The sequence below is a fragment of the Zingiber officinale genome, chromosome 5B (assembly GCF_018446385.1).
Source record: "Zingiber officinale cultivar Zhangliang chromosome 5B, Zo_v1.1, whole genome shotgun sequence".
NCBI lineage: Eukaryota > Viridiplantae > Streptophyta > Magnoliopsida > Zingiberales > Zingiberaceae > Zingiber > Zingiber officinale.
Window position 1 is genome coordinate 121,944,543 of NC_055995.1, and position 27,974 is coordinate 121,972,516.

General features: G+C 47.3%; 3 protein-coding genes across 6 annotated transcripts; 2 read left to right on the forward strand and 1 right to left on the reverse strand.

Moving 5' to 3' along the window:
• LOC121985709 (pentatricopeptide repeat-containing protein At5g43790-like) lies at positions 1–1,697 on the reverse strand. Its single transcript, XM_042539311.1, has one exon. It carries the CDS (start codon positions 1,668–1,670, stop codon positions 237–239), a length of 1,434 nt encoding a protein of 477 aa, XP_042395245.1. The 5' UTR covers positions 1,671–1,697; the 3' UTR covers positions 1–236.
• On the forward strand, positions 1,668–21,037 carry LOC121985708 (ribonuclease III domain-containing protein RNC1, chloroplastic-like). 3 transcript variants are annotated; one of them, XM_042539308.1, is made up of 5 exons: positions 1,668–2,677; positions 5,265–5,469; positions 5,614–5,814; positions 20,181–20,267; positions 20,514–21,037. In XM_042539308.1, the coding sequence occupies exons 1-5, from the start codon at positions 1,896–1,898 to the stop codon at positions 20,829–20,831; spliced, it is 1,593 nt and encodes a 530-aa protein (XP_042395242.1). In that variant the 5' UTR covers positions 1,668–1,895; the 3' UTR covers positions 20,832–21,037. The 3 variants fall into 3 exon arrangements, with proteins under 3 accessions (XP_042395242.1, XP_042395244.1, XP_042395243.1); XM_042539310.1 differs by lacking the exon at positions 1,668–2,677 and having other exon boundaries at positions 5,322–5,447; XM_042539309.1 differs by lacking the exon at positions 1,668–2,677 and having other exon boundaries at positions 5,363–5,496.
• A 143-nt stretch (positions 21,038–21,180) lies between these two features.
• On the forward strand, positions 21,181–27,945 carry LOC121985710 (probable protein phosphatase 2C 33). 2 transcript variants are annotated; one of them, XM_042539312.1, is made up of 7 exons: positions 21,181–22,034; positions 22,103–22,274; positions 22,351–22,568; positions 22,662–22,769; positions 22,847–22,984; positions 23,070–23,299; positions 27,469–27,945. In XM_042539312.1, the coding sequence occupies exons 1-7, from the start codon at positions 21,816–21,818 to the stop codon at positions 27,686–27,688; spliced, it is 1,305 nt and encodes a 434-aa protein (XP_042395246.1). In that variant the 5' UTR covers positions 21,181–21,815; the 3' UTR covers positions 27,689–27,945. The 2 variants fall into 2 exon arrangements, with proteins under 2 accessions (XP_042395246.1, XP_042395248.1); XM_042539314.1 differs by having other exon boundaries at positions 22,847–22,972.
• Positions 27,946–27,974: the final 29 nt, after the last annotated feature.

The window sequence follows — 27,974 nt, forward strand, 5'->3', positions numbered from 1 at the left end:
AAGTCTTTGAATAATTATTTCAATGACATTTTAGGTTCGATTTAACTCAACTTGATAATCTTTGTTAAATAAAAGTAAACACTATAAAACTCAGCTGGGCTCTCGTAACCCTACTCCTTTGTCCTTGGCACATATTCGACTCATGCAACCTTCTATCCATTGTCAGTCAGCGTCTCATGAATCTCCTTCCAAAGTGGGTGTGCCTCGTCTCCCATCAGAAACTTCGATCCATTAATCTAAACAAAACTCGAACCAGGTGACTTGGCGATGCCCTTGTTCTTCATGAGGGCTCTGGCCTGTATCACACCGTCCCATCTGCTTGCTCTTGCGTACATGTTCGACAACAGCACGTAGTTGCCACCGTGCAGCGGCTCTGAATCCATTAGCTTCGCCATCACTCTTTCTCCGAGCTCCAAGTTGTTATGGACTGCACAAGCTGTTAACAAGGTCCTGAACAAGATTGGATTAGGCTTCATAGGCATGCATTCGAGCACTGCTTTAGCCTCCTCTAGCAGACCTGATCGACATAAGAGATCCACCAAACATCCATAGTGCTCCGTCTTTGGATCGATTCCGAAATCCTTCTTCATTCTATGGAACACTCTCTGCCCCTCATCGACCAATCCAGCATGGGCACAAGCGTTCATGACGACCACAAAGGTCACCTCGTCGACCCCAACATTCTCTCTGGTCATTCTGTCGAACAACTCAACTGCACGCTGGCCGCGACCGTGAACAGAGAGTCCTCGAATCATTGCGTTGTAGCAGAGCGTGTCTTTGTGCGGAAATGCAGAGAACACTTGCTCGGCTAGATCTACTCGTCCGCATTTGGAGTACATATCGATCAAAGCCGTGGCCACGAACTGGTTCACAGTCAAATGGTTGAGTTTCATGTATGCATGCGCCCAAATTCCCTGCCCTAGAGCGCCCAGATCGCCGCAAGCGCCGATCACTGCCACGAGCGTGATCTCGTTAGGGCGAAAAGGAGAGGAAAGCTGCAAATTTCGGAAGAGGAACAGGCTCTGCATGCGGGGGTCAGCATCCCCTCCGTCGCCGGAGGAGCGAGCGTACGCCGAGATGATGCAATTCCACGCGGGCAAATCGGGGTCCTCGATGCGGTCGAATATGCGCCGGCAAGATGCCACATTTCCGCAGCGGGAGTAGAAGCTGAGCAACGCGGCGGAGACGAAGTGGTCGACGGCGTCGGGGTCGAGGAACTTGACGACGTGGGCATGAAGGGCGCGGCCGGCGGGGTAGAAGGAAGGGCCAGCTGCGGCGCAAGCCTTGAGCAGGGAGGGAAAAGTGTGACCGTTGGGCTTGGCCGTGCGGAGGCGGAGGAAGAGGTGGGAGTACAGGGCGAGGGCGAGGTGTGCGCGGCCGGCGTCGGCGAGGGAAGACACGAGAGTGTTTGGGAGGAAAGGCGAGGAGGCGAAGCGGAGGAGGGCCGCGGCGTGGGGGAGGGAAGGAGAGGGGGGAGGGAGGGAGGAGAGGAGGAGGAGGAAGCGGGAGAGGGGATAGGTGTGGGAGGCGAGGCCGGTGGCGATGAACTGGGCGTGGATTTGGTTGAAGGCGGAGAGGGTTCTGGGGCAGCTCTCCAAGAAGCGGAAGAAGGGATGGTGCCGGCAGTTTTGGGGCGAGGTTGGAATGCAAACCTTCCCCGGCGATCTCATCCACTGGATCGTGGAGGTGTACGACGAGAGACTTTTTAAAATATTTTTTAAGTGCCTTTTACCGATAATTAAAAAAAAAATCCAACCAAAGTGCACATCGTACCTTCCAACACCCCAAACAGCAAATCCGCCACTTTCCTTATCGCCGATGGTTTTTTTTTCCTCACTCCAAACCCTTGCAAAAATCTCAAATTAACCGCCGCTCTCCTACACCCACAGATCGAAATGGAGCTCTTTTCTCCTCTCCATGGCCTCTCATCCGTCGACCTCTCCTTCTCCACTTCCCTTTCTCCTCTCCCCTTTCGCTCCTACGTCCGATCCCGCCGGCCGACTACCCGTCGCCGGGCTCTCGCCATCGCCAGCACGCCGGTGCCAGACGCTCCCCCAAATAGTCCCCAGCGCCTCCTCCGTGAGCTCGCCGAGCGCAAGAAGGTCGCTTTCCCCAAGAAGAAGGTTCCTCCACGCCGATTCATCCTCAAACCTCCGCTCGACGATGCGAAGCTCACCCAGCGCTTCCTCAACAGCCCTCAGTTGTCCCTCAAGTCCCTGCCGCTTCTTAGCTCCTGCCTTCCTTCCGCCCGCCTTAACAATGCTGACCGCACTTGGATAGACGAGTACCTCCTCGAGGCCAAGCAGGCCCTGGGGTACCCCCTGGACTCGTCCGAGCAACTTGACGATGGGAATCCAGCCAAGCAGTTTGACACACTGCTGTACCTAGCGTTCCAGCACCCGGCGCCAGACTGCCAGCGTGCCAATGCCAAGCACGTCAGGAACGGACACTCCAGACTCAGCTTCCTGGGGCAGTACGTGCTTGAGCTGGCGTTCGCTGAGTATTTCCTGCAACGTTATCCGCGAGAATCGCCTGCGCCAATGAGGGAGAGGGTTTTTGCGCTGATAGGAAAGAGGAATCTTCCCAAATGGATTAAAGCAGCTAGCTTGCACAACCTGGTGTTTCCTTATGATGATATGGATAAGATGATTCGCAAGGATAAGGAATCTCCAGCGAAGTAAGTCTTGTTTAGTTATCATTTTTTTAATGCTCATTTTCCCCCGTCAAAACTAAATCAGCACTTAATAATTAGTTTGTGTAGAAAATGGATCCAGGAGTCTAAAACCAGAAATTATGTATTAGTTCCACAGCCTAAATGAATGTAAATGAATGTTTATTATAGTCATAATAGCCCTAATCTCAGCCCTAAAATTCCACTAGTTCTCATCTATGTTTATACCAAATAAAATGTATTCAAGACTAGTAATTGAATTAGGTATTGAGTATATTGACAGTATAATCTAATAGAAGTAGAGAATGTTTATTTGAAGTCATAATAGTCTTTAATCTCATCCATAGAACTCCACTCATTTCCATGTAATTTCTACCATCAGAGCCTAGCGACTCACATCCACCTGGCTGCTCAAGAAAAAAGTACATGATATCAAGAAGTAGGATAAACAAAATAGAACAGTTTTTAATATAAGTATTTCAAAGATGTGGCTTGATAATCCTTGCAGGATTTAAAAAAACTTTAGATTCCTTTCTGAGGCTTCACATTTTTAACATCTGAGGCATCCTTAATAATATCTTGTTTCTATAGAGAAGATCCTTGAGCTTTGTTCATATTTCAATTTCCTCCCCATCAAAATCTTGTGGTAGGATTGACAAATTTTGCAAGTCAGTGGATAACTCCACTATGTAGACATTGGAGTTGACTTATTCAGCACATCCCATTGTGTGCGTGTGTTATGTTGTACAAATCACCTTGTTGTGTTCAACAGAGTGGTTTGGTGAGGGATGTTTTTGCCATTTTAGTGATTAAAAAATATTGATGTAGCAGGGCATACTAATCTTTTGGCAGGCTTTAGAAGTTTAGAACAAATACCAGCTTGATGGATGTTTATATGTGTGTAGTTGGATTAGTACAGATGCAAGATTAACACTAAGCAAAAACTTGAAATTGGAGATCGGATTCTCTTATACAAAAGGCAAACTATAACATGCGCCTTGAAGTCAGACAATAAAGATGTATTAAGCATAGAATATACTGAAAAGGTTAGTCAACCGATAAAATGATTGAGTTCAGTTATAATGATGACATTTCTTTTTTGCATATTAAGTTTTCTGTAGGATTTCAAATAATTGAAGAAGGATATGCTATTATTCAAACTCCAAGACTTATGCCCTTTGTCTACTGCCAAGTCATCAAATCAGCTAATATCTCAACTAGTAAAGTCTTAAGACCTTTCTAACCTACAGAAGAATCATATTGTGCACTCTTTAAGGCCCATTCTAGCGAAGCTTGCTTAGGGCTATTGGTTTATCCACTGTAGTTCAAAAGCTGATTCAACATGGTCAGCAAAATCTCCAATCAGTAGATGTTCTAGTTCCTTGTCTGAGAGACTTATCCAATCCAAATTAAGTTGTTCTAAGATAATTTGAAGCTAATATACTAAGTAGAGGAAATTAAGCAAAGATTAATTTAACTTCGGTTTTAATTCAACAAGAGAACAATTTGGTAGATGGGTCAAAGCATGTAACTTTGACATATTGATGTAACAATTACCTTTTCCATTCTGATATCAGGAAAATATCTCTTTAACAAATGAGAACACAGAAAAGAGATAATAATAAGAGAGGTTTTAGCATTGCATTTGCATTGCAAAGATTGATTTCAAAAGGACAAAGCCAAAATACTTATTCAGATTCTCTAAAACTAGTTTAGTACTTACCATCTCTGAAATTGCTTCGCTAAGCAATAGGTAAAAGTGCATTTAGAATGTGTTTCTTACTAAAAATAAAATAGTGATAATACATAAACCATATACTAAAACTAAACAAATGATAAATCATACATGATCGTTGATATGATCCTCCTTTTGTCCCTATCCCCCTTCCCTACTTTTAATGAGTAGTGTTCTAAATGGTAGCCGAGGGCACCGCCTTGGCGGGAGGTGGGCATCAACCGCACTGCCTTTGCTTGAGACGGTCTTTTAGGCGGTAACGCACCTCCTTCCGCCACCGCCGCACTTGAAACCGTCATTGCCATTTCATCACCGCGATGCGTCGCATGAGCCAGGATGCGTCGTCCAAGCCCAGCGATAGGCTCAGAAGCGTTGCCCGAGCCCGGGCGATGGGCCCGGACGCACTGTGCAGTCTTGGCTATGCTTCCTGACTTGTCGCGTGGTCCCAGCGACACGTTAGATTTGTTGCTTGGCTGAAACAGGGTACGCAGGTAAGTTGTAAGTTATAGTTTAATTAAATAACTTTAGGTTAATAATTTTAATCAACTCCCAACATTGAGATAATTTAAATAAACTTAATTAATTCCTAATAAAATTATCTCATTAATATTAGTTTAATGGATCCATTCATTGAACATTTGTCAAAGTTTTAATGCTGGCTGACAACCTAACACAACTCTTAATAACCTAAGCATAACTTTACTCTTTACTTCTTTTGATGGATTAATGGTCTCATCTATGACCGCTTAGTGGAAGAAAAATCAATATTGTTATTTTTTTTAAGGTGGATTATTTTTGGAAGTTTTGTGGGGTCGATTGATATCACTACATATAATGTGTATTGTCTCTTTTTTTCAGGTCTGTATTTTGGGCATTGTTTGGAGCCATATATTTGTGTTTTGGTATGCCTGAAGTATATCGTGTACTATTTGAGGCATTTGGTATGGACCCAGAGGATGAAAGCTGTCAACCAAAATTGAGGCGGCAATTGGAAGATGTTGATTATGTCTCGGCGGAGTTTGAGAACAAACAAATTAGCTGGCAAGATATGGCTTCATACAGGGCATGCCACTGTTGTTGATTATTTCAAGTGCATTATTTTACTGATCATTCATGCTGTTCCATGTTCATAACATCTCATTATATCTTTAATTTTTAAGAATCTTGAAAATTCATTGATTATGCCATTTTGTCGTGTTCCATACAGCCTCCACAAGATGCTCTTTTTGCCCATCCAAGGCTTTTTAGAGCATGTGTACCACCAGGTATGCATCGATTTCGAGGGAATATCTGGGACTTTGACAGTAGGCCTAAAATCATGGGAGCATTGGGATATCCTTTGTTCATGAATGATCGAATTCCAGAAGTCGCTGAGGCAAGGAATATTGAACTTGGCCTTGGTCTTCAGGTAACCCCTGAATATTCTGTTTTGATTTTGTAGGACCCATTGGCACCTGTATAGTTTATACTTGTTTGAATTTGATTGACTATGAAATTATTAACTATTCATGGTTCTGGTTTTTTGGATCATCTGTATAATTTTCTTTTGAACCCCCTTGTACTGTTACATCTGGGCGCAATACTGCCTTTGTCCAGGGTCCATTGGCATACATATGATGTTTAGATCTCCCAATGTTTCATCTATTTGTGTCATGTCAAGCAAGCATCATGAGCTGTAGGACATTGATTTAACTAGATAAGATCTAACTATTTCTCATTTGTGAAAACTTAGATGATATGTACCATGTTACAGAGTTACAATGGAGGAAAATGCTATGTCCTTTAGTTATGCTCCTGACACTTTGAGCCAACCAGTTCCATGGCTAATATATCGCTCACATGATAAAATATAAAGAAAAATTACTTTCAGCAATGAAAATTATAAGCTTACTGCAAGTACATATTGCAGGATCATTTAAGTTGGTATGCCATGGTAAGCCTTTAAGCAGAGAGATTTTGCTTTAAAAAGCTTAGGGCTCAACTTCTTCCTTTTCCCATGAACCTTAAACCTTAAATCTAATGCATATTAGTTTGATTTACTTCAAATCAATTTTCATGAGGATGATTTAATTCCTTGCTGTGATACTTTCTTTGTCCACCAGTGTCTTTGCGGTTGACTACCCCTTAAACTTCACCCTTCCAACAAAAACCTGATGAAACTGGCGCTATTCTCAAAGGCCACCTTGTTTCTTCTACTTCTAGTTCCTTGCAACAATTTCTCATTGAATGACACAATAGGCTATATTTTTTTGTCACTTGGATCAACTTCAAGTGGATCTTTATCACTAGTTTCTCTCACATCACCCTCTGAACTGCGGTTCTTTTGTACAGGAGAAAAATGATGGAGAACCATATTGATTTGTAAGGGACTTCAGGAAAATGTATTCTAGGTGCAAAAATAAGCAGACTGTGTATTAGAACAACCAAAAGTATGCATATTTTTAGTGCATGGAACTCCAAAATATTGCACAAGAGACCTAAATGATTGCGTGGACTTCATTGATTGCATTGGAACTCACAGACTATATGGGTCATTAAAGGATGTGATAGTTTAAGTTTTTTATTATTAATTTTTTGGAATGTTTTAGAGTCCAGGAAACATATATTGTACTTTTATCTCAAACTACTTTCCTCTTTCCTTCCTCACATCTTGTCTAATTCCTATTCCAATTTCTCTTTCCCTACTAAGTTCTACACCACGTTGTCTTTTGGTGCATTGGTATCTTGAAAGTAATTAACTGAAATATTGGAAGGAGATTCAATCAATTAATAGCTTCGCTTCTTTGTGGACAAATTTATCCTCCTATATCTTCTATTGTTTTCACTAATTCACTTGTCAGTGATATGATCAAAATCCTAATGGATCATAAAGTACAAACTTTCTTTATGCTGCCAAAAGGTAGACCAAACCTGCTCTTATTGCCATTTTTTCCCTGTCTTTTAATTCCCAATCACAACCTTGACAAATCAAATTTCATTTCCATTTACTTGAAATTTATTGAAGTTGCCCACTTTGGCGGAAACCTTTCTCTCCTATTAGTAGTTGATCCGGCAGTAAGAATGGGGAACCCACTTCCTGAAGGGGATCAACCTGAGGACTGATGAAAGGCTGTGCGGTGGATGGCCGAGCCGAGCGGATGGGTAGGTCCGAACGGAGCTAGAGATAAGCCCATCCATGGGCTCATGTTTCCGACGCCAGGGCAGGAAGACCGAAGGGCCGAGCGGGAGTCCGCTCGGCAGGGGCCAAGGGCCGAGGGGGTTGTCCGTTCGGCCAAATAGGGGCGAGGGTATAAAGGTTGCCGAGCGGCCTATGCGCTCGGCTTAGGATATGAGATATCAGCAGAAGCATGTCTGATGATTAGGCCGTACACAAGATCGCACGATCTTGCCGCCACATCACGGAAGGCGTCGATATGAATAGATGGTCTCACGGGCCTCCACAGCGATGATCCATATTCGGATACGGCCCTTCCGATGCACCCATACACGGTCAAAGGCGGTGGTTGCTTTGATGCGTCACGCCCAGCTTCTTTGAGAGATCTATATAAGGCTTCCATTTCTCCACCGGAGGTATGAAAATCTTCATCTGAAGCCACCTTTTGTTATTCCTCGCCGACTGAAGGCGTCGGAGGGCCGCCGGACACCCCTCCGGCTCGGTTTTGTTGCAGTTCACCGGAGTTCGAGGATCTAGCAGAAGCGCCACGCGCGGCCCACCGATAGCCGGTTGGACGGGATAAAATTGGCGCCGTCGGGAACGCTCTGCGCATCCGATCGTAAACAATGGACGAGGGACGACAACACACGCAGTGACGCTTTCAGGAAGAACTCGACGCCCGGTCGAGATAAGGGCCAAAATTGTTGAACAAAAAAAAGCAGCGGTAGAGCAGTAACAGCAACATCTGCGTCGGGTGGCCGGCGGAAGCACCTCCACCGTCGCATTCCACCGGCCTTATTTCGCACCTGAGCCGGACCAGCTCGGAGAGATAGAGACTCTTCTTCAGACGAAATGCCAGGCGAGACAGAAAGGGGAAAGCTCACCGGATGGACTCATCTCCCGAGCGGACCAATCGCCACTGAGGCTATTCTACGAGACCTCTACCCAAGCACTACGTGCCTCCGACGATAAGCAGTACAATGGAACAACGGACCCGGATGACCCTATCCGGTAAGTTTGACAACAACCACGCCCATCAATACACCGATGGAGTGAAATGCCGCCTTTCTTACCACTCTCTGGATCGCTCAACGATGGTTCCGAGGTCACGGACGGATCCATCACGAGCTTCAAGGAATTCAACGGCCTTCCTCCACCACTTCGCCAGAGTCGGCATAAAAGACAAGTGTCACTTGTTCGCCATCAAGCAAGAGCCGAGAGAATCGCCGAGCTTCATTCAGTGATTCAACCAAGTGGCGATGGACATCCCAACAGCCACTTCGGAGATGATGAACGCCTTCACGCAAGGCCTTGCGGATGGGGACTTCTTCCGCTCGCCATCCGAAAGCCGCCCGAGATTATGATCACATGCTACATCGAGCCAACGAATATATAAATGTGGAAGAAGCGCAAGCCGCTCGGAAAAAGGAAGCTCCAGCCGAGCGGGCATCTACTCATGCCGAGCGGAAACAGCACACCGCTCAGCAGCCCCCTAGAGGACCGAGGGCCGATGCAATCCGATCCCCCCATGCCAGATCTCACGTACAAGAGGTGGCTGCCGCTCGGCCCAAGCCAAAGAAGAGGTGGACCCCTATGTTCTGCACCCTCCATCAGACGGATACGCACAACACGAGGGATTGCCGAAGCCTTCCCTTTGTATCCAATCCTGTTCCCAGGAAAGCCGAACGACGATCTCCTCCCATCGACAGGAGACATAGGACCCATGAAACGGACCGGACCCGCACCGAGAGACGACATCAGCAGACACCCGAGCGGCACCGATCTCAAGGCGGGAGAATCGTCGGGCGTCCAGAGAACGGTCACGACCGTCCGCTCGGGAAGAGGGGCGAAATCAGCGTTATTGCCGGCGGACCGACCGGAGGAGACTCAATCGAGCGAAGGCGGGCGTCCGATTGCAGATCCACGCTCGGTCAGAGCCAAGAGCGGCAAGTGGACCGAAATCACTTTCGACCCGAGGACTTGGAAGGAGTAGAAGTGCCCCACGACGCGCTGTTCATTAAAGCGGTAGTAGCAAATTACACCATTCATCGCATATTTGTTGACACAGGGAGCTCGGTCAACATCATATTCAAGAAGGCGTTCGATCACCGCAAATCGATCGAGCCGAGCCGCCGCCACGACGACCCCGCTCACGGATTCTACGGCAAGTTCACCGGCTCGGACAGATCCGCTAGCCACCTCACCGGGAGAGGAGCCGCTCAGGAAGGACCAGGACAATAAACTTCGTGGTGGTCGACTCTCCATCATCCTACAACGTCATTTTGGAGCGACCGGCGCTCGGCGAATTCCGGGCGGTTGTCTCAACCTTCCACCAAAGATAAAGTTCCCGTGGAGGACAAAGTAGGAGAAGTGAGTGGAGATCAGCTAGCAGCTCGGCGGTGCTATGATCCGAGCAGAAGCTTGCTCCGCTCGGAAGGCGCCCAATCGAGGTAAATGCCATAACCGAGAAACCTCCTGCTTTAATTTATGATGAAAAGGAGGAAGTTCAGATCCATCCGACCCAACCGAGGCCACGACTTTATCGCCTCGGATCCGGAAGAAGAGCGAAGGAGAAGGCGATCCATGCCTCCAAATAAATCATGATGTCTTTGTCGTCGACATGAGTTGCCGAATTTCGCCAAGCCCGACGCATGAGTTGCGTCCGACCGGACGCTCGGCGATGAAGCAGAGAAAAAGGGACTTCAGCGCCAAAATGCCGTCATCCGAGCGGAAGTAGAAAAACTTCAAGGCCGCCACATACGCGAGGTGCAGCTCCCAGTGGCTGGCCAACGTAGTATTGGTCTCCAAGGCGGCAAGTGGAGGGTCTGCATCGACTTCGAGACCTAAACAAAGCATGCCCAAGGACTTTTATCCTCCGCCGGATAGATCACCGGTGGACTCTACGGCGAATTAATTGCATGTTTGACGCCTACCAAGGATATCATCAAGTGCCGCTCGCCAGATAAGCTTCGTAACGGCCGACGGCACATATTGCTACAAAGTGATGCCGTTCGGATTGAAGAATGCCGGGGCCACCTATCAACGCTTGATGAACAAGGTGTTCAAGGAGCAAATCGGGCGGAATCTGGAAGTTTATGTGGACGACATTCTTATCAAATCCGTCCGAGCGGCCGATCTTTTCAAGGATATGGAAGAAACCTTCCGAACACTGCGCAAATATGGAGTCAAGCTAAATCCCCAAAAGTGCCTGTTCGGAGCTAAAGGAGGGCGTTTCTTGGGATATATAGTGACCAAGCGGGGAATCGAAGCAAATCCCAGCAAAGTGAAAGCACTGCAAGACATGCCACCCCCAAGAAATACAAGAGAAGTGCAAGACCGGCCGGATAATTGCTTTATCCAGATTCATCTCCATCCGACCGAAGCCTGCCATTCTTCAAGATCTGCCGAGCTAAGTTCCAGTGGGATGAAGAGTGTGACCGAGCATTTGAAGAGTTGAAGACATATCTAACCTCTGCTGGCCAAGCCGATCGTGGGTGAGTCCATGTATATGTATCGTCGTCAATCGAGTGTAGGCTCAAGACTTGTGAGCGGCGAGGAGCGGTGTATTTTCTAAGCCACATTTTAAAAGATGTGAATCTCTACCGGGCTCGAGAAGTTGACCTTAGCTTTGGTTCTAGCCGCTCGGCGCCTTCGACCGTATTTCTTGGCTCACACCATCATTGTCCGAACGAACAGTCCACTCGGAAGGGTGCTGTTGAATCCAGAAGCGTCCGGACGGCTTATCAAGTGGACGACAGAATTAAGTGAATTTGATATCCAATATCAGCCCCGCTCGGCGATTAAAGCCCAATCCTTGGCTGATTTTGTGACCGAAGTGCAAAGACCAGAGCCGGAAGCTATGTGGAGAATATATGTGGATGGATCCTCCACTCGACTCGGAAGTGGGATCGGAATATTACTACTCTCACCTCAGGAGGAAAAGATGCACTTATCCGTCCGGCTAGATTACAAAGCGACTAACAATGAAGCCGAGTACGAGGCCCTTATAGCCGGATTGCAGGCGGCATGTTGGGGCCAGTCGGGTGACACTTTATTCGGATTCACAGTTGCCGCAACTTTCCGGCACCTTTGAAATCAACTGTTCGGCTTAAGCTCTGCGAGGCCTTTGAAAACTCAAAGCTACTTTCGAGAGGTGTTTATTCGAAGATTCCCGAACGGAGAACCAGGGCCGATGAGTTAGCAAACTCGCGAAGTTAATAACGGCCGCCATTCAAGAACCAATTGAAAAACGCTGCGGTGGAGTATGTCGACGGATGCAAGGCCTCGCGTTTCAAGCGATGGAGGACACCTATTATAGAATTCTCCGCTCGGCACCACACCATCCGATGAATATGCAGCCCGGCTCCTCGGAAGAAGAGCCGGTCGGTTTACGCTCATCGGAGATCAGCTTTACAAGAAAGCTTTCTCGCGTCCTCTGCTGAAATGTGTAAGCTCGAGGACTCAGCACATCCTCCGGAAGTACATCAAGGATCATGCGGAGGTCATCCGGACTCGTTAGCCAAGAAGATCCTCTTGGCGGATACTTTGCGCCAACTTTACAAACAGATGCCGCTCGGATAGTATCTACTTGCCTTTCATGCAGTATCACAACTTCTCTCACCGACCGGCAGAGGAGATGAAGGCATCAACTCATGTCCGCTCGATCAATGGGGAATAGATATTGTGGGTCCATTTCCGATGGCGGCCGGGGAGGAAATTCTTACTAGTGGCGGTAGATTACTTCTCCAGTGGGTGGAGGCCGAGCCGCTGCAAAGATTACTGAACAAATGGTTAAAAAATTCATCTGGCAACACATCATTTGTCGGTTCGGCATCCCTCGCCGACTAGTGTCCGACAACGGGCGGCAGTTCACAGGGAAGATGTTAGAGGATTGGTGCAAGAGCTACGGCATTGAGCAACATTTCACATCCGTGGCCTATCCTCAGAGCAACGGTCAAGCTGAAGTCGCCAACCGGGAAATTCTTCGTATTCTGCGCGCTCGGCTCGACCATTTGGGAGGAAGTTGGCCAGATGAAGTGCCGAGCGTCTTGTGGGCCATCCGAACGACGCCGAAAGAAGGGACAGGAGTCACACCGTTCCATTTGGTATATGGCGGTGAGGCTGTCATTCCGGTCGAAGTCGGAGTTGAGTCAGCCCGGATCCAGAGCTACGATGACGATAACGCCGAACGAAGAAACATGGAGCTGGACTTGGTAGAAGAGGAAAGGGCAAAGGCGTCCGTTCGGCTGATGGCATACCGTCAGCGGATGAAGCAAAACTACAACCGGCGCGTCATCCCCAGAGCGTTCCAGGTCGGCGACCTTGTTTGGAAGAAGGTCAAGCCGGTCGGTGACGTCGGCAAGCTTGAAGCTCCATGGGCGGGTCCTTTCAAAATCATCGAAAAGCTCCGCAGCTAGATAGACCGTGGAGCGCGAACCACCTCCAGCCTTATCGGGCGGGGTGAAAGGTGTATCACTGTAAATCACCATGTGTACATTTTTCGACTGATTACTGAAAATGCAGAAATGAAAAGTCAAAAGAGCGAGAATAAGGCATTACCCTCGAAAAACGAAGGCCCCGTACCGTTCGGACGGAGGTAAATTATCCAAGCCAAAATGCTCGACGAAATAGACCATGAGCCGTTCAACCAGGAGTACGTTCTCCGCGCTGGGTGACAGGTGCGCTAAATATAAATGTATATACTTTTTCGTCGCCTATATGCTTGCGATGCAGGAAGCAAAAAGATAAAAACACATTGAGCATTCTCCGATGAACGGCTTGAAGACCCCGAGCTGTTCGGCCGGGCTGCATACTAGGGTGGCAGGAAGGAAAACCAAAACCCTGCGCTGATCAGGGTGATAGAGGGAGGTTATTGCCTGGAGCGAAGGCCTGAGCCGTTCGGCCAGGTACATTTTAGCCGATACTACCTCGGGGATGATTATGCACAAGCCCAGCGCTCGACGACGGAGGCCGAGCCGTTCGGCCGGGTGTGTAGTCCCACTGGGACGTGCCGTCGAGCTCCGACGATAAAAATCGAGAGACGAGCCGGCGTCTATAAATAATCCGAGCGGAAAGCCGACGAGCACCGTCGTTAAAAATCGAGAGCCGCGCCGACCGGCTATAAATATCCGTGCCGTCGAGCTCCGACGATAAAAATCGAGAGCCGCGCCGACCGGCTATAAATATCCGTGCCGTCGAGCTCCGACGATAAATATCGAGAGACGAGTCGGCGTCTATAAATAATCCGAGCGGAAAGCCGACGAGCACCGTCGTTAAAAATCGAGCCGGCCGGCTATAAATATCCGTGCCGACGAGCACCGTTAAAATCGAGAGCCGACCGGCTATAAATATCCGTGGTACGAGCTCCGACGATAAAAATGCCAGCGTCTATAAATAATCCGAACGGAAAGCCGACGAGCACCGTCGTTAAAATCGAGGCCGACCGGCTATAAATATCCGTCCGAGCTCCAGGCGATAAATATCGAGGCAGGCCTATAAATAATCCGAAGCGAAAGCGAGCATCGTTAAAATCTAGAGCCGACCGGCTATAATATCCGCGCCGACGATCGAAAATCGAGCCGATCGACTATAAATATCCGTGCCGAGCTCCAACGATAAATATCGAGACGAGCCGACGTCTATAAATAGCGGAAAGCCGACGAGCACCGCCGTTAAAATCGAGAGCCGCGCCGAAATATCCGCGTTGACGAGCACCGTCGTTAAAATCGAGAGCGACCGGGCTATAAATATCCGCGCTGTCGATACCGATCGAGAGCCGCGCCGACCGGCTTTAAAAATCCGCGTCGTCGAGCTCCGACGATAAATATCGAGGCGAGGCCTATAAATAATCTGAGCGAAGCCGACGAGCACGTTAAAATCGAGAGCCGACCGACTATAACTATCCGTGCCGACGATCACCGGCGTTAAAAACGTCCGAGCGAAATGTCGACGATCACCGTCGTTAAAATCGAGGCCACGGCTATAAATATTCGTCGACGAGCACGTCGTTAAAATCGAGAGCCGACCGCTATAAATATCCGCGCGAGCCCCGACGATAAAAATCGAGAGCCGACCGGCTATAAATATCCGTCCCGAGCTCCGACGATAAATATCGAGACGAGCCGGCGTCTATCCGAGCGGAAGCCGACGAGCACCGCCGTTAAAATCGAGAGCCGCGCCGATCGGCTATAAATATCCGAGCTCCGACGATAAATATCGAGAGACGAGCCGACGTCTATACCGAGCGGGAAGCCGACGAGCACCGTCGTTAAAATCGAGAGCCGCGACCGGCTATAAATATCCGCGCCGAGCTCCGACGATAAATATCGAGAGAGGAGCCGGCAATAATCCGGGCGGAAAGCCGACGAGCACCGTCGTTAAAATCGAGAGCCGCCGGCTATAAATATCCGTCGAGTCGAGCTCGACGATAAAATCGAGACGAGGCCTATAAATAATCCGGCGGAAGTCGAGCACCGTCGTTAAAATCGAGAGCCGCGCCGATAAATATCCGTGCCGACGAGCTCGTCGATAAAAATCGAGAGCCGCGCCATAAATAATCCGGGCGGAAAGCCGACGAGCACCGTCGTTAAAATCGAGAGCCGCGCCAATATCCGTGCCGTCGAGCTCCGACGATAAATATCGAGAGACGAGCCGGCGTCTATAAATAATCCGAGCGGAAAGCCGACGAGCACCGTCGTTAAAAATCGAGAGACGGGCCGGCGTCTATAAATAATCCGAGCGGAAAGCCGACGAGCACCGTCGTTAAAAATCGAGAGCCGCGCCGATCGGCTATAAATATACCAAGCGGAAGGACGAATATCGGAGTAAGAAACTGTGGAAACCATAAATATTAAAGCATTCGGGCTCGAAGGGGGGTTGGTCCTTCAACACTCGGCGTTTGTTGACTTCACGCAAGCAGGACGTACGTGCAGAGCGAGTAGGTCTGCTCACTCGCACTTTATGCAATGAGCCAAGCCTATCGGACGCGTGAGGGAGAAAGCTTAAGAGCACGACTGGCGAAAATTTTACAAGCATTAGTGTTAAGCAAACAGAAGAATATTATGGACAATGGGTAGGAAGACAGGAAAAGGGGCATCGTTTCATTAGAAGAAAAATTATGCCGAACGGCACGTACAAAAATTTCACATCCGCCGAGCGGAGGAAGTACAAAAATTGCTTGAAATAACCCACATCACTCCGGGTCCTCAAAATTAAAAAAGGTGTCCGGGATGTCGTCGATCATGGCCGCCAGTTCGGGAGGGGGAATGCTCAGGTCAGCAGGAAGATGCCCCCCCTTTTTGAAGTACGCCGTGGTGACCTTGACCGCCTCGAGGAAGGTTGAGGAGACGTTGCCACCAAACTTTTCACCAAATCGCTCTGAGCGGATGTATTCTTGGCGCGCTACAGCTAGGCGACTAGGCTCTCCCTCCTTATATTTTTTGAGCAACGCCCGGGAAGTAGTTAAGGAATCTTGGAGGGCCTTCAAGTTCGCTTCAGCCTTTGTGCGTTCAGCCGAACGGACCTCCCGTTCGGCGTTCAGCTGGGCCTCCAGATCCTTAGATCGCTGATTTAGCGCATGGACATCTACTTTCATTTTGTCCAGGTCAGCGATCGCCTGCCTCTTCCGGCTACCGGCGCGTTTCACATCTTTGTCACGCTTCTTCACCAAGTCCGCTAGCCGAGCTACTTCAGTAGTCAGGTCGGCAGCCTTCTTCTGTTCGGCCTCAAAAGCTTGTTTCTCCTGCTCGGCCGTGGGACCTTCCGACACTTGGAGTTTTTCCAGAAGGCCTTCCAACTCGGCTAGCCGATGGCTAGTGGCAATTTGCTCGGCCCAGCGCTGTAAGGGAAATAATAATGTCAGGAATCAAACAATAGCATGACACGGGAATGAAGACGGGTTTACCTGAGTAGCCTGCTGCATATTGTTATCGCCGAGCTGCTTGGGCGTCATAAGGGCCACCTGAATCTGGGCGTCCTCGAAGAGTTTGGCGAGCGGACCAGTCAGGGTTATTTCGTGAACGGGGCTCGATGGCCGATCGGCAGACAGTAAATATTCCTCCGATGGGAATCGGAGGGTAGTCTTGATGGTAGGGTGGCCAGACGGCGCTTCTTCAGTCGCGGCCGCCTGATGCGAAGACTCCCCTATGGTGGAAGTTTCGCCCAACCGACGTAAGCGGCGGCGAGGTCGGGGAGGAGAGCCAGAAGACTGTGCGGCAGGCGAAGCCATAGGGGTCCCGATCCGGGATGGCGTGCGGTCGGGCGAAGATACGCCGATCGGCGCCTGTGGTTCCCCCTCTTGGGCTAGCGGAAGGCGGGGGTCTCTTCGACGTTTCCGCCGAACCTCCAAAGGTGGATCTCCAACCTGGGGAACGCCCAGCTCGGCGGGAGCCGAGGAAACAGGATCGATTTCCGCCTCAACCGCCGCTGAAGCGGATGAGGCAGCTTCTGTTTCAGGAGCGGACTGTGCCCCTCCCTCTCCTGCACCTGCCGGGCGGCTAGGGATTAAACCCCGCTCGGCGAGCTCCTTTTTGGTGGCCGCTTCAATTTCTACAGACTTCAATTTCAAGTGAGCGGTAGCCTTGGAGCGCCACATGACATCAGCTGCAGTGAAAGAAATTAAAATCAGTTAGACAAAAAAGACTAAGAGAGTAAAGAGTCCTTACTCATGCGGAAGGGGAGATTCGCCCGAACGGGAGATAACCCGAAAATATATAGCACCCCCTTCAGGAGCAACTGGTCGATCTTGTATCGCTGGCCGGACAACCAGTTCGCCGCATGAAGATAGGCTGGATTACTTCTGAACTTGCCGAGCTCCGGCTGGGTCGGCACGGCGGTCTGCCATTGGGTGCGGAAGGCTGGCCGATCGGGAAGTCGGATGAAGAAGAAAAACTCCTTCCAGTGTTTGTTGGAGGTCGGCATGTTATCAAAAAATTTAAAGCCTATTCTACTTTGGAAGATAAAGGTGCCAGGCTCGGATTGTTTGGGGTAGAAGAAGAAATGGAATATCTTAGGGTCAAGAGGAATATTGTGCAACTTAAAGAGGACGACCATCCCGCTCAGCAACCTAAAGGAATTCGGCACAAGCTGGCCGAGCGGGATGCGGAAGTAATTACAAACCTCCAGAATAAATGGATGGGTAGGAAATCTAAGGCCGCCCTGGAATTGGTCTAAAAAGAAACAAATGGAGCCGATCGGCGGGTCATGTGGACGGTCGGTCGGGCCGGCTATAATTATTTCGTGGTCATCAGGAAGCCCGTATGTCCGAACAAGGCGCTGGGCATGCTCCTCATCGAATCGGCTCTCCATGGTCAACAGCGGGTTCGAAGGAACTCGCCATCTCAGAAAAAAATCAAAGGAAGGGAAACGAAAGGAACGAAATGAGCAGGGAAGACCTATTAAGTGAAGGCAGAGGACTCACTGGGAAGGAAACGGGTGGAAAGAATCACCGATGAGGTGATCACCGCCTAAAACCAGACACTAGATCGCCGGAGGCCGCAGCAACAGAACGAAGCAGAAGGCAACGCGCGAGCGAATATGCGGCCAAAAAAGGGACGGAGGCTTTATACGGCCGAGGCCGGTCAGCCACCGCCGTCCGATCCAGGTCACGAGAAACAAGGACGCCATCGGGCCGTCCATTTCAAACGGGGGCGTCCCATCGTAAGTGACGCCGCCGCCACACAAGGGTCGACACGTGGCTCCCTGTTACCGAGTGCAATTAATGCGCCCATACCGCGCATGCTCCGACTTAATGGAGAGGATTTGCATAATTTCCGAGGAGATCTAGACAAACAAATATCAACATTAAGCGACAAGACAACCAAAATAAGGAGCCGAGCGGCTGAATTTGGTAGAAGGGCCGGACGGCCCCAGTGATATTATAAGCTACGGAAAGGCGGCGACCGCCCGCTCGGACACATATAGTCCAGTCAGTCGGACTCACTGCCTCCTTCGACTAGACTTGAAGGGAAGGCAAGTGATCCGGCAGTAAGAATGGGGAACCCACTTCCTGAAGGGGATCAACCTGAGGACTGATGAAAGGCTATGCGGTGGATGGCCGAGCCGAGCGGATGGGTAGGTCCGAACGGAGCTAGAGATAAGCCCATCCATGGGCTCATGTTTCCGACGCCAGGGCAGGAAGACCGAAGGGCCGAGCGGGAGTCCGCTCGGCAGGGGCCAAGGGCCGAGGGGGTTGTCCGTTCGGCCAAATAGGGGCGAGGGTATAAAGGTTGCCGAGCGGCCTATGCGCTCGGCTCAGGATATGAGATATCAGCAGAAGCATGTCTGATGATTAGGCCGTACACAAGATCGCACGATCTTGCCGTCACATCATGGAGAGGCTGATACAGTAACAGTATGGTCTCATGGACGTCTCCCTGACAGATCCATATTCAGACATGGCCCTTCTGACAGACCCATACCTGGGCATGGTCAAAGGCAGGTGGTTGCTTTGATTGGCACGTCCAGGCTTCTTTGAGAGATCTATATAAGGCTTCCATTTCTCCACTGGAGGTATGAAAAATCTTCATCTTGAAGCCACCTTTTTGTTATTCCTCGCCTGACTTGAGCGTCGGAGGGCCGTCGCCGGGACACCCCTCCCGGCTCGGTTTTGTTGCAGGTTCACCGGAGCATTCGAGGATCTAGCAGGAAGCGCCACGTGCCCAGCGTCCACTGATAGCCGGTTCGGACAGGATCAGTAGTTATTTTCCCTGAGTTCTGAGACAACATTATCATATTCACTTCTATCTAGGAAAATGAAATCAGGCAGGGTAGAGTGTTTTCAAGTAAGACCAAGGAAGACCAGTATGAAGGAAAAAAATCTCAACACTCTTATTTTCATTGGTGCAGTCATCCTGAGAAATCTATGTGTAGAACTAACTTACCCTTGGACGTCGGTTCTGGCATAATTTACTAGTGATTTATTAGCGATGTGCTCTAACTTGTCATGCTCGTGCCGGACTACATATGATTCCTCGGAATTACATCATTTTATTCCCTTATCCAGTGTTGTCTCAATAGCTAAAGCTACATTTTGCTAGTTGTTTGGTCGAGTACTGGTTATTATCTCATCTGGAGCAATCATGGAAAGAAAGAAATATGATCTCACTACAGCACCTTTATGACCCCATCAGAATAGGTTACATTTGGAAAGGCTGAAATAAGTATAATGATGCCACCTGATTATAGCCTCTGTATGAGTACTTTGAGACAAATATTTTGGTGGAAATTTGCTGTCATACTTTTCCAGTGAGAGTAGAAACAAAGATTTCACATGTAGTCGATAGGTTTGTTAAAAATTCCATAGAAGAATTCAAGTCAAACATAGTTAATGACAAATATCTGTTAGACAGATCAATAGGACTGGACTAAGCTACCTTGCAACTTTTTCACTGAATCAGATTCCTTTCTTTTTTATTAGGAAATTTTTCTTTATCAATGTTGCCTGAAGCTGTTCTTCCTCATTTCCTTGTATAAAAATTATTAAGATTTTTCTTGCTCTCTTGCTATTGATAAATCAACACGCTACTATTTTAGTTTTTCATTAGGTTACAAATATCTTGGTTTCGTACGAACCTGCAATTATTCTTTGTTATCCAGTTTTAACACAATTTAGCATATGGCAGTTGGCATTTTTACACTCATCCAAATACAAGTTCGAGCATCCAAGATTTTGTCTAGAACGGTTGGAATATGTTGGGCAAAAGATTCAGGTACAACTTCTATCATGAAACTGACCCTTGGTTATTATTTCCTTGATGCTGTTTTCCCGGTAGTATCAAACATCCATTTTGGCTTCTATTAAAAGGAAAGATGAAATCTTTTTAACAATAACAATTGGAATTTGATGAAATAATTGGGTAATTTGGGGAAATATATTCAACCAATTCCCATCCTTTTACCAACTAACATCCAAGAAGATTTTATAAGAAAATTTCATTTTTTTATCTCTTCTTCAGGATCTCGTGATGGCAGAAAGATTGCTAATGAAGCATCTTGATGCCCCCGGAAGATGGATACAAGAAAAGCACCGGCGCACATTGATGAACAAGTTCTGCGGCCGATACTTGAGGGATCGGCACCTTCATCACTTCATCATTTACGGAGAGTCGGTTCAAGATAAGTTTGAGCACAACCGGAGGCTGAGAAATCCTGCAACGACTGCAGTCCAGCAAGCCATACATGGGCTTGCGTATACCATCTACGGCAAACCGGATGTGAGGCGCTTGATGTTTCAAGTGTTTGATTTCGAGCAAATCCAGCCAAAGGCTGTGTGAATACAAGCATATCCATTTTTTTTCTAGTTATCTTCAATATGCCAAATCAATCGTATCGCCAATGCATCAACTTCCCCATTGTAATGCGACTGAGGCTTCAAAATCCCCAACAAGAAATCGATGATATGATTAGCAAAGGTTCTGAAGATTATCATCTGTAAAATGGGAGAGACCTCTTCGAACCTGTTGCTTTTGCCCTCCGATCATCACCGGCGTTCTTGTGTGCTAGCATTGATCTGGAATTCCAGACTAGAAGATTGGATTATCTTGAAGTCACGGATCCTAACTTTTCCGACCGAAACAACTCAGACGAGATATTCTTGTTGTTTCAATCCAGTCGAATTGACTGACCTTCGATTCCTGTTCCGAGCCATTGCGACAGTGGGCGGTGGTCCACTCATTCTGCTGCCTTGCACATGCGGCCAGTCCCAGTCCAGTCCCAGTCCGCGCACAAGAGGCGTCCAGCTACTCCCAGGCGAATCGAGAGAGCTTTCAGCTTTGCCAGTGAAGAGCGAGCGCGCTGTTATGGAAAGGGAAACAACTGGATGACACATAAAAGTGGTTCCTTTCATCCCTTTCTCTCTCTACGCTGTTGAATCTTTTTCTTTTCTCAGTCATCTTTGCTTTGTAGCAGCCTACAGGTCCGTTGATTGATCTGGTGTGGGAGCATTTCCACTGCTCTTGCTTTATCGTCTCATCTCGATTTGTTCGCCCAATTTGGCTTATTTTTTCCATGTAATCGCGCGCCGTACGCTTGTCTCCTCTCGATCTGGGAGGTCGATTTCTGCAGCCGGCACATCGGGCTCCATTCGTCGGAGCCAGTTCTTGGTCAAAGACTCGGCCTTTGTCTGATCGTCCTCGTCTTCGTTTGGCATGCGAGGTTAGCAACGTGTCGTGCCGGGATGAGGGAAAGTGAAGGTGAGTGAGTATTTCGCTGGAGGGGAATGTATTAGGGTTCCTTGGCGATAGCCTCACCGGCGAACGATGGCAACCGACGTACGGCCACGAGATCCGAGCATTCAGCCCCCAATGGTACCCCTGGCAACCCTCATCGGCCGGGAGATCCGAGGCGGCAAGTCTCAGAAGCCATCCATTAAGTATGGCCACGCCGCTTTCGCTAAGAGGGGGGAAGATTACTTCCTTCTGAGGCCCGTCTGCTTCCGGGCTCCTGGCGACCCCGCGTCCTTGTTCTCGGTGTTCGCGGTATCCTCTTCTCCTTTTCGTCTTGGGCTTCTGCAGTTTCCTTTCGTTTGACAGCAGCTAGTGGGCAGATCTTTGACGGGCACAATGGAGCTTCTGCTGCTGTGTTTGCAAAAGAGCACCTTTTGGATCACGTCATGAGCACGATTCCTCAGGGAATTGGTAGAGAAGAGTGGCTTGAAGCCCTTCCTCGGGCACTTGTCGCTGGTTTTGTTAAGGCAGACACCGAGTTCCAGCGCAAAGGCAATATTTTCTTCGTCTGGTTTCTTAATTCTGTGCTCTTGACCAATCTTGAACTGAGCCTTGTTTGTTCCTCCAGGGGAGACTTCTGGGACAACGGCGACACTCGTTGTCATCGATGGTTGGACTGTGACAGTTGCATCTGTAGGTGATTCTCGCTGCATACTGGATTCACTGGATGGCGTAGTTTCGTTGCTAACGGTCGACCATAGACTGGAAGAGAATGTTGAGGAGAGAGAACGTGTTACTGCCAGTGGTGGGGAGGTTGGAAGACTTAACCTTTGTGGAGGGAAAGAGGTAAAGGATCACCAAAAACAATTTCCTGCATTGTTTCAATATTAGCAAAGACTTGTGCCCCATATTATCTGATCCATCTGATGCTGCTCTCAGATTGGGCCACTCCGATGCTGGCCTGGTGGGCTATGCCTTTCGAGGTCAATTGGAGATACAGATGTAGGCGAGTTCATTGTCCCAATTCCTCATGTGAAGCAAGTGAAGGTGAAGGTTGCTGAGTTTAGTTATTCATAGTTATCCTGTTATTTGAACTAATTTGCGTTAGATTGTTGGGTGATCAGCTTTCAGCTGCTGGAGGACGGTTAATAATTGCTTCTGACGGCATTTGGGATGCTCTTCCATCTGAGCTAGCTGCCAAAGCTTGCCGAGGACTTCCTGCAGAACTTGCTGCGAAGCTTGTTGTCAAGGTGATCACAAATGTAACCAATTTGTCTCTATTGATTTGGTTACAATTTTCCTTCCTCAGGACTACTTGAAGAATGCTTGTTTGATCAACTTGATTAGGAAGCTTTACGAAAAAGTGGGCTAAAAGATGACACAACTTGCCTAGTTGTTGATATCATTCCACCAGATTGTACATTTGTACAACCTTCAATACTAAAGCAGCAAAACAAATTCAGATCCCTCCTTTTCGGGAAGAAGTCGAAGAATGGTGCTGGTAAACCTACCAAACTGTCTTCTGTTGGAGCTGTGGAGGAATTGTTTGAGGAAGGGTCGGCTATGCTGGAAGAAAGGTACTACTGTGGTCACACTTTGATTATCTGCCATTAGTATTTCACTTGACCAGTCATGCTTTGATATATCTTAACTTCTAGATTTTACCTTCACGTTGTTGTGCATTTTATTTTAGTTAGATTATCCACTTTTTAAAAAGTGGTTAATATGCTGTACCTGGACGCATGTGATGCTTGATTGCATCACATGTCTGCATATGCAAATGCACTCAGATATTATCATATTAACTTAAAGTTTAATCAGCGCATCTCAATCAAGTTAGCCTATTATATCAGTCTGAAGTATATGTTTAGGAAAAGTTCATATGTAATGATTATTGATCTTGCCCGAAAGTCGAGGAGACGGAAAGCTGGGGATGTGGCGCTCACGCTGGCCTCCTGTGGACTCCGTGTGAACTTGCAACACAGACTACGTTAGTGCCGAGTCAGGGAAGGGGTCTCCGACGTTGGCCCTCCGACACTCAAGTTAGTCACCGGCGATGAAATGGAAAGCGGAGCAACAAGAAGACTGTAGCACAAATAGTGAATATCGCATACCTCCGCTGATGCTTGGACCCCCCTTTATATAGAGCTTTGGTAGCGCGCATGCACGCTTCCCAAGGCGAGCACACTCCTCAAAGCTTTCTTTGAAAAGACTTGTCAGTAAAGTGTCACTCAGTACCTTAACATGCCGAACATATCTCTGAAGTGATAGTGGAAGCTTTCGCCGTACGATTTTCTGGCAGCCCATACCCGGTGTCGGCAACATCAACTTCCAAAAAGATATCACGGGATATCATTAGGAGTGTACTGCTAGGCCGAGTGGGTTGGCCGCTCGGCCTGAATTTTGCCGCCTTGGTGTCCCATCTGGTCGGCCAGAACCTCGCTGTTCCTCGATGTGTCTGCTCGACCGAAGGTCCACGTTATTGCTGAAGCCTGCTGTTAGGCCGAGCGGGGTAGCCGCTCGGCCGAAACCTATCTCTAGGTCGAGCGGGATAGCCGTTCGGCCGAAGTTGAACTCTGCACACATCGATCTCTATTGTCTGGCCGAGCGGGGTAGCCACTCGGCTCGGTTTCTGCACATTGTCTCCCTTGAGCGTCGGTTGTTCGATTGCTCCTCGTGTCGAAGGCGACGGCGGGTCGGAGCCTTCTCCCCGGTCGGGGCATACTTAGCCCGACCGACGGATGCCATCTATGCGTTGACCGCTTTGACTTTGATCTCCAACGTGGCAGCGGGATGGAGCCCTTCATCATCACCGCATCAATTATCAATCTCTTTATTTAAAAAATATTATATTTGAAAAAAATAGAAGTTAATTGAAAATGATGTGATGTATATTGATGGCTAACATAAACAGAGGTTAACTTGGATCAGGCTTCATGTGGACATCTAGAACCAACCTAACACTTTCTCAAGTTGTACAATCTAAAGGAGACGATGCAAATTAATTAGGAAGGTTTTTTATTAATTAAAGTTGACCTGCAATGGAGACCTCTTGGTGTTGGGTTCTGCACGAGGCAGTGAGAGTTGCCTTTGGAGGAAGAGTGTGGAGGGTGTGTTGCTGCAACTCGTGGATTGAATTTGGTCGGATTTGTGGTGATCTGATGGAAACATGGATTCACAGAGAGATGTGCAATGCTAGAATGATGAGAAGGATAAACGATCTTGATTGATGTGGATCAAATGCAATAGCATGTGGAAGAGAAGGCAGATGTGGTAGAGAGCATGGGCGGTGGCTGAAGGAAAATCATCGACAAGCCAAACTAGGAATTATGATAATATTTGATGTAATTTTGAGATGAACAAAAATCACAAAGAGGAAAAGCAAACTGCATTAAGTGATTCAGAGTTTATTAACTAAAAAGATGAACTAACCAGAGCAATTGGGGGCCTCTTTTAAAAGCCCCAACCATAGACAATTCTCCTTAAAACTTGGTAATAAATCTAACCATACAAACGTGGGAAATAAATAGCCATCCTAGAATAGTGTATTCCTCTAAACAACAATTTAAGCTGCTTGGTTTGCTACGAATGAGCCAAAATAAATTCTTACAAATTCTCATAATTTTTAAAGCCCATAAAAGTTTGAAACTTCATTTTCAAAATTAAAACATTCTACTTTGAGACATAAAATTTAAAACTCCCTAATTAATCTACATCATGAGCCCTGAATCATGAATTCTAGTGAATGTTTGATGAAGATATTGATCACGCTCTGGTTTGAGATACTGCAACGCTATTCAACAACTGAGAGGCTTGGTGTTGCAATGCCTTAGCTTAGACGAAGCTATCACTTGATCTGTTTCAATAAGAGTAATTTTCTTTTTTATCAATCCCTTAAAACTGAAGGCACGAACATAATGAAATGAAAACATAATGCCCACGTGCTGTAAAACAACTCAAGGAATTAGTTGAGCTTGCAACCAATTGTCCCATTAACCTTAGATTAGCACATCAATAAAAAGAGAGGACAAAGGTAGAAAGGATAAAGTAAAACAAGGATGAAGATAAATCTAAGGCATACAACATACACTGAGGAAAACAAAAGCACTTGAGGGTTCTGAAGGAAACTCAACCCTTTATTGAAAGCAACAATTTGAGAACATGACATTTTCTCTGGTTAGGTCTTCATTGGAGATGGATAACAAAGCTTGACCCTTTCTTGGAAGTAGCAAATTGCAAATGAAACTTTTCTTCTGATTGTGTTTTCACTGGAGATCGATAAGCACAATTAGACCTTTTGTTGAAGTAGCAAATTGGGAACATGACCTTTTCTTTGTTTAGGTCTTTGCTGGATATTACAGAATGTGCTGAAAGAAGAAAGGAAACAAAAAAAAAAAGCTTGGTAGTGCAGGAACCAACCTAAGGAGGTCGATGTAGAACAGACTGGAATACAAACACAAGGAGCAACTTATACCCAAGTACTATCATCGTGATGCAAAAAGAACAGCAGAGGTTGGATTTGCACAGTTAGCAAGAGGAAGCAGGGACTGGAACTTCTTGTGAGATGGAAGAATCTTTGCGAGGAACTTGAGGTTGCAGTCAGGTGTAAGTGGAGAGAATGCAATGAGGGTGGCGAGATCAAGAAGGAAAGAATATGGAAGCGAAATGCGTTGACTGGCATCATGAATCATAGGGCTAATAAGCAATGCAGACATTGGATGGTGCCAGTTGAAGGATATTCAACTGTGAATGATGAATATGGTGTTTTAGGGTCGATTTTGGATGTTCTACATTGAAGCACTTAATTAAGTGGCATGGGAAACTTGTTCTCATGTCGCTTGCGCTCTTGCATATGATTGTTGAACTGTGCTGTGCCAAGGAGGGGAGTACACTAGCCTTATTGATGGTCTGTATCTCCCTTTATTATACTCGGCAGCTATATTTGCACCAATAACTGGTTGGTCCAGCAGCAGAGCCATAGGTTCACAACTGATGCCCATGACTGCTAACCACTCTTGCTACAAGCTGCTCATCTCCAACAACAACCATACAGGAGGTTGGATCTGGTCTCAACAATATGTCATGAGTTGCAGTGCTTGAAATTCCAGAAGTGGGTGGTGCTACTTTTGTCCCTCCTGACCTTGGTTCCTATTTGTAATGGTCTGGATGAAGGAGACTACAGGGAAGGCTATCCAGCAAGTGGTGAACCAGATGGATGCTGTGTAGCCTCAGTTCTGAGTTTTTGATGGGGGTGGTAATTTAAATCAATGGGTCATAAATTGATCATGTTCCTTGTCTATAACACATTTAACTTTAGATAGTCCATTTAATAAGCTGGTCAAATCTTTTGATAGAACATGCACAATTTTAAACCTATTGATTAACATGTTTTGTTGCATACATATCAGTAGTATTTTTTTAGTACCAACTGCAATATGCCCGCCAACTGAATATATGCCACTATATATATGCCTTGTAAAGCCTTGGTTTGAAGCATTTCTAGTGTATCACCGAGAGACCGAATGTGTTTCTAATCGTGTTTTGAAGTTTACATGCTAAAAATCATTCATCGTTCATAAACGATCCGATACAATTTAGTATGAGGCATCATTTGTATTGTTGTCCACCTCGCATCTCTTTTATTACTGCCAATCTTTTCTGAATGGAGCCATGCTTAATATATAGAAATAGCTAAATTTGCAATTTAGACATAACTTGGTCTTTCCTAATGCCATTCTGTACACAGACTGGGAAAGAACATCTCGTCGATGGAGAACTCAGGGAATCAACGCTGTGCTATTTGCCAGGCAGACCAAGTACAAGATGACGATCAATTAGTTCATTCCAGTGATTCTTTTCCTGCAACATCAAGGCCGTGGGAGGGTCCATACCTCTGCCATGATTGCCGGAGAAAGAAAGACGCCATGGAGGGAAAACGGCCTCGCAAATCAACGATGTCAAGGTGAAACACAGCGTGGAGCCAAGTTAAATCTCAAGTAAATGTATAATGGGCAAGGCGAATAAGCTGCCAGGCTGATGCTCCAGAGTCGGTTGCCTAATTGTTGTTTGGACTGTAAAATGTGTGATATCTCGGGTTGTGATCGTTTGAAGACTAACCAATTCCGATTTTTGTATGGTGAACCAGTACTGATGCAATCCCTATTTCTCAACAAATGACTTCTTTGTACTCGAGCCTCAAGTAAAATTGCAGAGTGTTCTACTGTTCTATTGTGATTGAAGAAAAGAATTACA